This window comes from Ascidiella aspersa, chromosome 5 (genome assembly GCF_963924565.1).
Source record: "Ascidiella aspersa chromosome 5, kaAscAspe10.2, whole genome shotgun sequence".
In the NCBI taxonomy this organism is placed as follows: Eukaryota; Metazoa; Chordata; class Ascidiacea; order Phlebobranchia; family Ascidiidae; genus Ascidiella; species Ascidiella aspersa.
In genome coordinates, this window is record NC_139451.1 from 604,060 (window position 1) to 617,604 (window position 13,545).

Below are 13,545 nucleotides of genomic sequence, written 5' to 3' on the forward strand. Positions count from 1 at the left end.
CATTATGCTGTTGGTTCTTCATCACTGTTGTGTATTGCGTTATTTTATATTATTACTTTTAACCTTATTAATATTTATTTAGATTAACACGAATTCTGACGGAAAAATAATATTGCAGACAACATATTTATACTGAAACTTCAAACATAATCGCATTTGCACGAAGCAACTATACTAAACATAATATACAGTGCGGTATTTTTTATGTAACGCACGGTTTAGTACAATTTACAGGTTTTTGTAAAATTGGGCCACGCCCATCGCGGAGTCGCTCAATACGTGGGAACATGGCTGGCGTAGATTCGAAGTTGTTAACGGTTTTTGAGCCCGGCGCACGGCTCTGTCCGATTTCTTGAATAGCAAACATTTTAGCACCAGAATGGAGCGCATTTTCACGTTTTTAATACATATTTATTTTACTATATAGTGTTCAAAGATGTAAAATATGCTCCACTCGGGTTTAGGTTTAAGAGGCGAGGACTTAAACGGTGTTCAACTTACATCGCCCTTAAAGGTATCTACATATAGATATACGGCCAGTATATTTAAATTTAACATAATTCCTGAGTAAGTTTTTAAGGCCGCGAATTATAAGCCATTTGAAATGCTGCCATTAACGAACTAAACCGCAAATTTACTGATTACGTTTTAACATTTCGCACTGTTTCAAAAACAACGAGCATAAAAGTTTCAACTTTGCAAAGGCGATGATTTTAATTTGACTTTTACGGTTACGCAAAACTGCGTCTAACGTTAGACAAACCCGTAGCCCATTTGATATAAACTTTGCTATCTGTCAAATCACTGCAACAAATGCGACATTTTTCTAATTCTTCCTAAATTTTTCGCGTTTAACACGTTTAAGAAGTTTTCCACTTAAAAGTCTTTACTTGGAACCAGGGGCGTTCCAAGAAATCCAGAAGGGGAGGTTCCGAATTTTCAACTTAGGGAAGTCTAACGTTAATAAATAATGACGTCATAAAATAGCTACAATATGACGTCTTAAGGTAGTGATTGTAATGACGTCTAAATCGGATAGGATTCACAAACAGCCAATCAACGTCCAGCGAAAGCGAATCTTTATATGCAAAGCTAACTCGTCGAAACCGCTTAGTGTGCGATCGTTAACTTCGGGCCAAAAACTAAACCAAGACCGTAAAATATGTGTGAATGATTTTGATAGAATCGTGTTTCAGCAGCGCATTTTCCCAAGTTCCTTGTACGGGACCACACTAATTTACAAGCACGTCAATCGCCACCTGCATATAAAGATCGTTATCCCAGGTGTTATTATGTCACAATTAGTGCAATATCTGCGCCGAGCTGCGTGCCAAACCAGCTAAAATATTAGATTCGATTGAGGAAAATGAGTTCGTTAATTGCAAATCTCGTACGTAAAACAAGTCTGTCGGTAAGTTCGAACTCACAACCTCGGTCATACTGAGACCGTCGCCCTACCAACTGAGCTACACAGACTCAGAGAGAAGCGAGTCTAGAAACAACCATAGCACCGTTGCTTGCTGCATCCTGTTCGTAAAACTAGTCTGCTGTGAGGTTCGAACTCACGACCTTGGTCATACTGGGACCGTCGCTCTACCAACTGAGCTACAAAGGCTCAGAGAGGAGCGAGTCGAAACACAACCATAGCACCGTTGCTTGATACATCCTGTATTCATTAAATTTAGGAGCGCCTTGTCCGTCATACTTCTTCATCTGTTGGAAGTGGAGGAGCAAGATTGGAGGTTGGAGGATGCGTGGTGGAAATCCCACCAGGTGCTTTGGATCGTCAAGTTCACATCAAACTTACTTCCTACTATGGAAAGAATAAAGAAGGGTCTGTAAGTGGATCAACTAATATGCAGTTGATATAAGAGTCTATAAGTCTATGAACAAATATTTAATTACTACCTTGTGTGATCTTGTGAATAGGAATCCATAACTCCAATGCTGAAATGTGAACCGCACCAACTAAAGTTCCTGAAACCTGTTCGAATCACTCTACCTACTTGTTACGTTACCGAAGATAATCAAAGTGCTCAAGTCGTGGTGAATTACTTGGTCTTTTACTTTAACCAACAGATTTAAAAAGCATAACACACTAAACTTTTTTTTAGCTAATTACAAAAATTAAACCTTTTTTACTTTTTTATTTCTTTGGAAAGCTTACTTTTTGGAAACTGTTTAATGTCTTTAGTGATGGAGAAAACAGTGTTAAATTGAATGAAGTGAACTTTGTAAAAGAAAGCTGTAATGTTTGTATTGATTAACACAAAATCAACGTATTTTAAAGCTTTTAATCCTAAAATTGTCGCTATATCTTGGGTAGTTTGTGGCTCACATTACTTCGTAGTTGCTGAAACTTTGAGAGTTAATATCGACAAAGATGTTCTTGTGTTGTTTGTATCAGATTCGAACAAGCATGAACAGATGGGATTGGAACGAATTTGCCACGATCATGTATCGAAACGATCTGAGGATTTCATTTGACACAAGACACTTCTCATTGTAAGTTTCCACCAAAAAGTGGATATTAGTTTTTATTAAAATGTTTTTTCGTGGTTCAGCTTCGGCACATATTGCCCTCCGTGGCTTCGACAATTTTTCTCAAAAATCAAGTCGATAGTCTTCACAAATGAAAGGTGTTTTCTGACCAAAGGAACGCTGGCGGTCGATTCTACTCTGAGATTTTCCGATTACATTCCTGGTAAAGGATGATACCGTCCAAATAAGGTCAGCGTTTGTGCTTCTTTATTAATTGATCCAAATCTAAATTGTCGATCGATTGATCTGAGAAAATATCAAGTATATTAGAACTGATTAGAGATTGTTTTCCAACAAATGATTTTTTGATACAGGAGCAACGACGAAATTGTCATCGAATTAAAAGCTGCAATCTCTGATTCAAAAATTGACCCGGATTACAAACTTAGTCGTGACAAGTTTAATGTGAAAAAACATCTTGCAACGGAAAAATTTTGTTTTCAAGTTCATAAAGTTTCAAAATTGTATCCTGATGAATTTTGTACGGGGATTCATTTTTCGATAAAAAACGCCCAATCGGAATTGATTAAAGACAATTGGGTTCCGATCTACATAGGTAATACTTTTGTTAAAGCAACGCAATTTAAATGCAAATACGACAGATTCATCTTATTCTTTTTAAGCAAATATAAATGTGATACGTAGGCTAACAGTGTTGTTGCGTTTTGTTCAACAGACCAGCAGAAAATTCCGCCATTGCCAATTCCAACAAGTAAGTTGCTATTTTGCAGATAACCGCCTAACCTATGTTTTAAGCAAAACTTCCAGCAATTCAAACAGTTTTTGTTATTTATTTGTTTGTATGTCCAATACTTTTGACATAAATCTATGTTTAGTTTGTTCAACTTGTAATGTTTTCTTTACTTCTATGTAGCCTCCGTTCTTTACAACTATAAATCTTTTTTTTTTCTGAAGCTATTACATATTCAAAAAAAAAAGTTTGTGGCACATATACAATTATATACTATAATACAGTGGATGTGTTTTATTGTCAGCTTTATACTGGAAAGTTTTTTTTTGAATCCACAGATCCTGCTGATATTCCACTTGCACCATCGCAGCGTAAGTTGTTAAGGTTTTATATTTTTTTCTTGACAAAGGATAGTAAAGTTTAAACTCCGGTATAACTTGAGCAAATGTTTGTTTTATCATTTGACAACAAACACCTTCGTCCACAAACTTGTCTGTTTTATAAGACCTACTGTAATGATGCTTTATTATGTCTTGTTACCAAGTACTGGCAAAATTAAAAAAAGCGAGCATTGTTTCTTTTTTCTCATAAATATGCTCCTGTAACTGACTGGAAACTTTGCTGAAGTCTGAACAACTTTTTTGTTTCTGCGTTCAGTTGGTGAGATGGGCTTGAATGTTGTAACAGCGAGGTCTACACAGTTTACATTTGATGGCTATGGCCTAGTTATTGGCTCCTGACAGACTTAAAACAACTAAAAAACGGCTAATTGTAATCTAAAAGCTAAAACAAACCTACTTGTACAAATCTGGCTCCTTATACATCTACGTTTACAACATGTGTTGCTAAAAAAATCTCCTATGTTGGTGGGCAAAATACCAATCTCCCAGTCCATAATATTTAATGTTTTTCTGTACATTATTTAAAGTATTTATTAATTTGACCCGAATTCACAATAATTAAGTAAACGTGAAATTATTTGTCAGATAACGTCTGTCATGCTGGGAGGGATGTGGTCAAAAATTATTACCGCCACCACAACCCTGGTAAGATGTGGAGTGAACTTGTGGGTTTTTTATTTAGTTGTCGCCTCTTTAATATGAACAATTTTATTTTATATCCACAGATCCTTCCAACATTCCACGTTCATCTTCACCACGTAAGTTATTAGCTTACACATAAACCTTTGCTATTTTGCTATAAATGAGCATTACTATTAAAAAACTTATTGATATGCGTTTTTAAATTGTTTCTTTTACTTGCGGTGTTCAACAATGTTGTTAAACCGTTATTTTTTATACATTTTACTTCAGTTAGAGCTGTAGGTCCAATACTAGGTTGGTATTGGTACCGATCCGCCATTATTCGCGATCTGCGCAATGATTTCTAACTAAAAAGGTGAATTTATCAAAAAAACATCTGAAGGTAACTCAACTTCTTAACGCTGAACTGGAGTTTGATCTAACAAATTGAAAATAAATAGCCTTGAACGTTTTATTTCTATCATACGAATGGCCTCAAATAATTTGCCTGTCTGTCTTCACCCAAAAGCTGTAGGAAGTCAAGTGCCAAACAGTATTACCTTACATTTCACTTTGCTTGCATCAACTTTGGAGGATGAAATTTAATTTGTGTAACTTGTGTTGTTTTATTTATTTCTAGATTCCGAGAAAAGTTCTTCTGTACAAACTGATGATGTTTTATCACTGACAACACCAAAGCAAGGTAACCTAACTATCGCCACATACTTGACTGTACACTTTTTGCTAAATTTGACTAAAGTTTTATAACTTGTGATGCTTTTTTCACTTTACAGTGCACACTACTGGAAGTTCTGCGCCACCTGAAAATGTTTCAACACCAAAACAAGGTAAGGTTTTCTTATTCACAATTATGGCAACTTATTGCATTTTGCTAAATTAGTGTTACTTTTGATGTTTTTTTTACAGTGTCCACTACTGGAAGTTCTGTACAACCTGAAGATGGTGCATCATCGACAACACCGAAACAAGGTAAGGACTGTCGGAAGATTGCCTATTTATTGCTTGTTATATTCGTAGGTTCCTGTTATTTTAAATAAATTTATACTAATGTTCCCGCCGCTCTTGGTTCAGGAGCGACTCCTCCAAGTATTTAACGCAAATAGAATCCATTAATGAAGTCCTATTCCAAACTATTTGTAAATTACAAATTAAAAAACAAATGGAAAAATGGTTAAACACATTTTTTGTTTTCGATTTTTTAGAAGATTGCGATAATTATTTTTTAAACTTCAAACAAAAAAAGTGTTTTTTTTACATAATTTTTCATAGTTTAAGGCAGTGGTAGTCACCCTTTTTTGCAATGCACCAGTTTGTGGGGGCGCCACTTAAACTTTTAGATGCATTGACAGTTATTGCTATGTTTAAGGCTAGAAATAATCTCAGTTAAACGCAATTTCATCCATAATTTACTTAAATTTCTGTTGTACTTTGTCCGACAAATCGGTTATAGATATTGTTACACTTTTTTTTATTTGCTTTGTTTCAATCCTGGGCATCGTTTATGTTTTAGCTTGTTTTCACTTTTTAGCATTTGCTGCAGATGTTTACAGAGAACCTTCTGGGGCTCTGGCCACAATTAAACAAAGCAAGCTTGTCTTTAATATTAAACTTACAAATAATATGTTTGCAACAACAATATTTATTTTCTAGTCACTGATGGTGCACAACGTATGTTATCTGAAACTTTTCTTGCTACAAAATCAAGTAACCGGTGTTTAAGATAGAAAGCCAACAGTGTTTTTTTTCAACAGACTTGCTTTTGCAAAGAAATTCTGCACAACAAACGTTTAACTTCACCAGCAGTAAGTACAACTCGTTTAAAACCTACTTCAACATTTGTTTTGAGTTGTAATATTTGCTTTTTCAGTCGTAATTAATCAACTAAGCTCAAGCCGACAAGGTAAGAAGTTTTTTGCATATCAATTTAACTTAAACACGTATTTGTTGCGATAATCATAAACGAATGTTTTAAATCTAGGATCCCTAACTTGCCCATCTCAAGGTAAGATTGCTGTAATTTTATTTCTCAACGAAATGATATCGGTATAATTGTCTAACTTCAACTAACTAATATAATTTTTTACTGAAACTTCATTTGAACCAACTTGCTTGTTAAAAGATTCCACTAAAATATATGGTGGAAAAAATCACATTATTTTTTTTGCCAAAACTGCCAACATTGAAATCTATTGTTTTAATTTTGGCAGTTATAAAGTTAGACAACTTGCATTTGTGTATGAAATGCACCATTTAGTTAAATCAAACTGAATTAGTTTTTAATTGATTTAAAAATGATACTAACCGCTTTTCAAGTTATATTTGTTTTAATTTAAAGAGGAACCTCTATCTCCTGAAAGACAGAAGCTTGAAGAAGGTGAGATGAATTGAAATTATGTTGAATAATATAAATAATTATATATTATTTGTTCGTCCAGTTTTCAAAGTTATTGGAAGAAACCTGCACAAATGTGATGAACACACGCTTTTTTACCACATTCTTGGACTTTCTCGGCAGGAAATAGATAAGATAGATCCAGGTAAATTTAACATAAGTAACATAATGTTATTATTCCTAGTTAACTGAGTGCTTTCGGGAATTCTTAACTAAACCACTCGCATATCAAGGATTTCCTTATAAGCACGGTTAGCTGAAATCACAACTGCCCTGCGGGGAGGTGAGGTTCGAACTCACAACCTCGGTTAACCGGGATCGTCGCTATAACTACTTAGCTACACAGGCTCAGAGGGGAGCAAGTCGAGAAACAACCATGACGCCAATGCTTGCTGCATCATGTTCGTAAAACTAGTCTGTGGTGAACTCACGACCTCAGCCATACCGGGGCCGTCGCTCTACCAACTAAGCTACAGGCATGTGTGGAGAGTTATTATTTGACGTTGTTCGTTTGGGTTTTTAGGCACAACTGACATGAGGGCGATGCATGCACTGTACAGATGGCACCAAAAGGACCCTTCAAAAAGCGCCCAAGACCTTGTTGAGCTTCTTAAAGCAAACCAACTGATGTTGATTGCTGAAGATTGTGAAGAAGCACTTAAACGATTCGAAGGTAACTATTCACTCAAACCTCGCTTAATTGAAAATGATGAATTGCACGTTAAATTTTTCAAGTTTAAATCAGCCTACTAATTAGACGGGAACACAATGCATTCAATCTATGATTGGTTGAGCTGAGTTAAAATGATTATTACTTAACCGTTTTATGTAAATATAACTAAATATGAAACATCTTTACGAATTCTCATTATTGCATTTATAGCACTTATTAAATAAGCTTGTAGCATAGATTCGTCATCCTGTCAAAATAATTTGTTGTTTAAAGATTCAGTTGCGAGAGAAGATAGTGAAGAAGGGGGAGACGCTAACGACCCGGATTTAGTACTAATGCCGTAACATTCCACAACAATGTACTTTTGGTTTACTTTGTGTTGTTTTCTGTTTGTCGAATATATAATTGGTTTACATCAGGTTGTATTTCAAGCAGTTACTGAATTAATTGAAATCACTTAATACACAATTCCACAGATCATCAACTCGTAAATACAGTTACAAGAAATATCTGTTTCGTACGACAATAACTTCTTTGTTTGTTTAATGTTACAAGATAAAGTAATTGCCTTTAATTAGTTTTAAGTAATTCTGAATGAAGTAAAACATTTTATCTCAGTCGTCCATTTTTGTATCAGGATAAAATCGTTATTTTTTTTAGCGTTTGGCTAGTTTTTTGTTAAGTTATTTTTAATTATCATAAAACGATTTTGTTGATTATGTATATTTGTAAGTACTTGTCTTGTATATATTTTGTAACCACCTTACTCATTTTTGTCTACTTTGTTTGTAGTTCATCACCTTAGTAAAAAACTAACCTTGAAAAAACTGCAATAACCAACATTTCAAAAGTATCACTTTACGAATTCGTCTATACTCTTATATTCGAAACCAACTGAAGTCCTATATAGTTGTTAGCACATGTCTTCAGTTTTTATACATCTTTTTTAAACACGCCTTTGTCCGTATGTATTTTGTGGTCACTGAAGTAAAAATAAACTGTTATACCGTTTTAGATTTTTAAGGTCTTAAGATATTTTAGTTAATATATCCATGTTCGATCTTTAAAGGCTATATTCATGGGCAGGTTTAATGTCCCGATACTTCGTAGAACCGCAGAGGTTGTGAGTTCGAATCCCACCAAAGGTTAGTTTTGCCTTGATTTTAAACAAACCCTACTCGTTGACTGATTTCAGTTTTAAGTCAGAAAGCAGACGAGATGGCCTCCCTTAGCCCTTCGTCTGAATCTTCATCCGCTAATTTGACAGATTATTCAACAAAAAAGACTCTTAATCCGTTTGTAGATCTGGGCAGCGATTGGCCGTCAAGCTCGACATTTGGACGAGTTAAGAGGCAAACGCCTGGCCCAAGAACTCAGTCTATTAGCAGACGAATTTCCAGATCTAAATCTAATTCAAGAGGGCGTTTATCAAAAGAAAGAAGTCATCTGTCAGACGAGAGAAGACGGCAGGACCAAATTAACAGTAAACAATATCCCGAGAGCCTAGAATCTTATAGTCAATATTATCCATCAAGGTTCAGGGAAACTTCAAGAAGAAACGGGAATTTTGGTGAGGCAACTTCTAGACAAAAGCATTTTGTAACCGACAAACTGGTTCAAGAGAATTACATCCGTTCATTGATGATATGCAAGAATTCGTGCACCAAGTACTGAGCAAATTAGACTACAAAACGGATCTGTCGAAGCTAGAATAGTAAGAACAACTTTCGATTACTTCGCTACGCCATCTGCTGGTGAATTTCGTCATATCAATGAAATTGATAGCTTGTGTATTGCTAAAGTACACGCCTTGCGACTCAACAACGCCATCGGGGATATATTTGTGCGACAAAGGACTCATCTTCCATCTCTGCTCAAAGACAAGAATTACATCGAAGAATACATAGCCTTAAGAATATATTTAGGAGTTCCCTCGAGACTCATATGTGACCTTGTATCTACAAATTGGTGCAGCCGTGTTAAGGAAACGCCGAATTCTATAGACAATATTTCAAGCACGAAAGTGGACGTCTTGGTCAAATACTACGCGGCAAACCGCGGAACTTCAGCTCACCGTCGATTTGACTGCACAAGGAAGATCATCTACACTTCGTTGCTAACAGCCCCGCACACAGGGACTATACTGAACCTACGTTCGCATCGTCACGAAATTAGTAAGTGGATGTTTGTATTTATAATGTATGTCGTATGAAGTGCAGTTCTCCGTTGGTAAAAATAAACGAAAAGCTACCCTAAACCTCCCGCTAAAATTAAAGGAAAGCAAACAATGTTTACGCCTAGAATAACACGGAGTCAAACTAAGGGCACAATGGCGTCTAGTGAATCGTCCGAAACCTCTAATCTTGACACAGGTAGTCTATTAGACATGCATAACCCAATCGATACTGTAGAAAATCAGGATGAAGTAATACAATCAAATGAGGCCCCTGCTACGAATGATAATATTCCATCCACCTCGGGCACAAGCCCACTTAATAGTGATTCAAGTTTTAATACCAGTCAAAATAGCGAGTTGGGCATTAGTAGTTTAAGGAATTCGCTTTTAAAAATTCCAGCGGTTTGGTATAGTACCAAAATTAAGTCATATTTTGTGTTTTTTATTAAATTCTATGAATCAAATGGAATGGATGACGAAAATACTAGATTTGCCTTGTTAGCGGCATCTTTTACAGCTGACCAATCGAGCAAATACGCCATCCAGCTTGCAGAAGCGAGCCTTGCTAAAAATCCTTATACAACGCTACAGAAGGTAATTTTAAGTCACGTATTTGGCACGAAGCCCACCGAATGGGTCAGAAGGGTAAATGCAGAAAGTGCAGAATTTAATGAAAGGCCGTCACTATTGTTGTCACGTTTAATGGCATTATGCCCATTGGATCCTGAAAAGGACTTGACAGCATAAGCTGTATTACATAGCCGATTTATAGATTTACTACCAGAGGTAATACGACCAACTATGCAAGCTCAGAAGTGTAGATCTTTACGTGGGTTAGGAAAATACGGAGATGAATGCCATGACATAACTAAACAGGGGAATAGCTTGATAATATTGCTTCTTTAACCGCTAAAGTAAACGAACTCATGACTGCTCAGCGATCGATAACGAATAAAGCCAGTAACGCGCATCAAAATAATCAATGAGCGAACTGGAAGCCTAGTAACCAAAAAAATAGCGTAAACCAGAGCGTTCATATTACCAAACCGCAAGACGGGATTTCCCGATACCAACGATATGGTGATGCTCGCCCGACTACTAGATATTCGAGTAGGTCCTTTCAAAAAGATTACGGGGCAGGTTTTCAAAGATCTAACGATTCACGTGGACAGCAGCAAAATAAACAAATATGCTGGTACCATGAAATGTTCGGAGACAGGGCGAGTGTGAACCACCATGTAATTAAAAGGCCAAATGTAAATCATTTAGGACAAATCAGTACGTCTCATTGGAAGCGAATCAAGCATTACCATACGTTTTAGATAAGATTTGAAATGAAGTGTACCTAGTAGATAGTGGAGCAATAGAGAGCTTCAGGCCAAAAACCGACTTTGGTACCACAGAGTATCCGTCACGATCTGGCAAGCAAGCGGGGCACAAATAAAAAGTTTTGGGAAGAAAGAAATATATATTGACAAAGGGTTTGGGATTATGAAAGGAAATTTTAACATATGCGAAGTTAAAACGCCAATATTAGGATATGATTTTGTAAGGGAACATGAATTAGTGTTGCATTCATCGAGTAGCCTTTTGGAGTGCACAAAATTACAGACGCAGCTAAAAGTCGTCCATCATGTAAAGTGCACAGACGAAACTGAGCTCCCAGTTCAAATTCAATACGAAAATTCGGTAAAAGAATCGGCTTGTGGTCGATTGCTAGTGCCAACTTGTTCCAATTTTGCTACACGTATGGATACATTTCCCAAAGCGGGAACTGTTGAGTTAAGAATTGTAGGGGACTATAGAGAATTAAATAAACTACTAATTGATTACAAATACAACCTACCAAATTTAAGACGAGCTATGATCTCTTACATGGCTCATCTAAATATTCATGTCTAGACCTTAAGTCCGCTTTTCACCAGATTCCGATTGCCAAGGAACATCGCTACAAAACTGCGTTAGCTACACCGCTAGGATTCTTTCATTCGCAAGGAGCCCTTTTGGACTTGAAACATCTGCGCAAAACTTTCAGAGATTAATAGATTGCGCCATGAGAGGACTCACATTTCTATTCTGTTATGTAGATGACATTTTTGGTTTTAGCAAAAATGAACAGGAGCATATCCAACACCTGAAAGTAGTTTTTCAACGCCTAAGCGACTTTGGCTAAAAACTAATTCCTAAGAAGTGTGCCTATGGGAGAAAAAGCGTAACTTTTTTAACGCATGTCATTACTCTGGAAGGGATTCGACCAACACCCGAAAAAGTAACAGCTATAAAAGACTTTCCCAAACCTAGTGACACGAAAGGTGTTCGCAGGTTCGTCGGTATGTTAAAGTTTTACACACCGAACGTGCATTTCCTATCTAGAACTTTAGCCCCACTTTACAACCTCTTGAAAGGTAAAGATTTAAGAAGCAATGCTATTGTACAACGGACAGAAAAGGCCAATTCAGCATTTGAGAGGGCAAAGCAGTGTTTATACGCTACTTACTCATCCAAATCCTGAGGCTGAAATCTCCTTAGTTACGGACGCGTTGGATAAAAACGTAGGCGCAGTTTTGCAACAGAAAATCGGAGAAAAGATACAGCCCCTAGGCTTCTTTTCCAAATCCCTCAATGAATGCCAGTTAAATTATGCCATATACGACTGAGAATTATCAGCAATAGTAATGTGAAATGACTGAAAATGACCTAAATCCCAGTCAAGTCATTTGTAAAATAACAAATTATATTACCACCTCTCCTGTTTCAAATTTAAATTAATGATAAATTGTCATTTAAACCTCATATTAAAAAGATTGAACAAAATATTTCTAGGGGAACTGGACTTTTATCAAAAATGAAATCTTATTTAGACTCTCATGCACTTCGCCTTTTTTATTATAGCTTAATCAATACTCATCTTCGATATTGTGTTGTAACCTGGGTAGAGCTTATCCGACTAAATTAAAACATCTTTAAGTATTATAGAACAGGGCAATTCAAATTTTAAGCAGCACATTATGCTTTCAACCCAGCTTACATACTTGACATTGTGTGTTATTTTAACTTTATGATTAAAAATTTAGTTTAAAAGGTAAGATATATCAACATGGCGACATGCCCTATAGGGGAAGCCTACATGCTAAATCAGGTTATTGTCACTTAAGCAGAATGTTTTTAAGTGTGACAGCTTATACCTTTTCAAATGTATTCGCCGAAAATTGTTTTGTACGTAATGGAATAGCAAACATTGCCGTAAACCCTTCCAATGGACAACCTTTTAGTCATGGTAGATATATTTTCGCGATATCCAGTTGCGGCAGCTATTCCGGACATACGCGCTGAAACCGTGCTAAATGCTTTTATGCACGCTTGGGTTGCGAATTATGGGGTCCCAGAAATTCTAACAACTGATAAAGGAAGCCAATTTATGGGTACAGAATGGGCCTCAGCAATAAAATTCCTTGGCATACGCCATATACACACAACTGCGTATAACCCACAAGCGAATGGCGCCGCGGAGAGAAACATTCAGATAATAAAAAAGGCATTAAAAGCAGCCTTTAACACCGAGGACTGGTATTACTGCCTTCCAATGGCAATGCTAGCAATAAGGTCGTCTTGCAAAGAAGATTTGCAAGCACCGCCAGCCGAAATATTTTATGGCGCAAGCCTACGTTTACCAGGCCAATTTTTCGAAAGAAATGACGTATGCGACGAGCCAGATAGCCAATTCATGACGCGACAGCAAAGATAGTTAGGGCGTTTCAAATATCGTCAGCCAAGACAAGCTGCAAAACAAACAACGTACGTTGAGCCACGTTTGCACACCTGCAAGCAAGTTTATTTACGACACGATGCTGTCAGGCGACCTTTGCAGCCAATGTTTAATGGCCCACAATGAACCATTTGAAAGCGAGACTCAAACCGATTTCCAACATTCTGCTTCACAGAACAAACGCAAACGAACCAAAAATCGGAAACAGAGAGTTAGAAGTTCTCCTCCAGAGCCAGCACATCAAACTTAGCGACTTAGAGCAG

At 36.6% G+C, this 13,545-nt stretch overlaps 1 protein-coding gene across 1 annotated transcript; it reads left to right on the forward strand.

Annotated features, from left to right (window-relative positions):
* Nucleotides 1–1,366: 1,366 nt before the first annotated feature.
* Nucleotides 1,367–8,353, forward strand: LOC146141392 (uncharacterized). Its single transcript, XM_083390099.1, has 18 exons — nucleotides 1,367–1,411; nucleotides 1,686–1,838; nucleotides 2,408–2,505; nucleotides 2,856–3,097; nucleotides 3,218–3,253; nucleotides 3,571–3,603; nucleotides 4,219–4,278; nucleotides 4,359–4,391; nucleotides 4,895–4,957; nucleotides 5,049–5,102; nucleotides 5,182–5,244; nucleotides 6,027–6,077; nucleotides 6,143–6,175; nucleotides 6,254–6,277; nucleotides 6,611–6,649; nucleotides 6,711–6,812; nucleotides 7,191–7,340; nucleotides 7,614–8,353. Exons 1-18 carry the CDS (start codon nucleotides 1,367–1,369, stop codon nucleotides 7,682–7,684), a joined length of 1,350 nt encoding a protein of 449 aa, XP_083246225.1. The 3' UTR covers nucleotides 7,685–8,353.
* The last annotated feature ends 5,192 nt before the right edge of the window (nucleotides 8,354–13,545 follow it).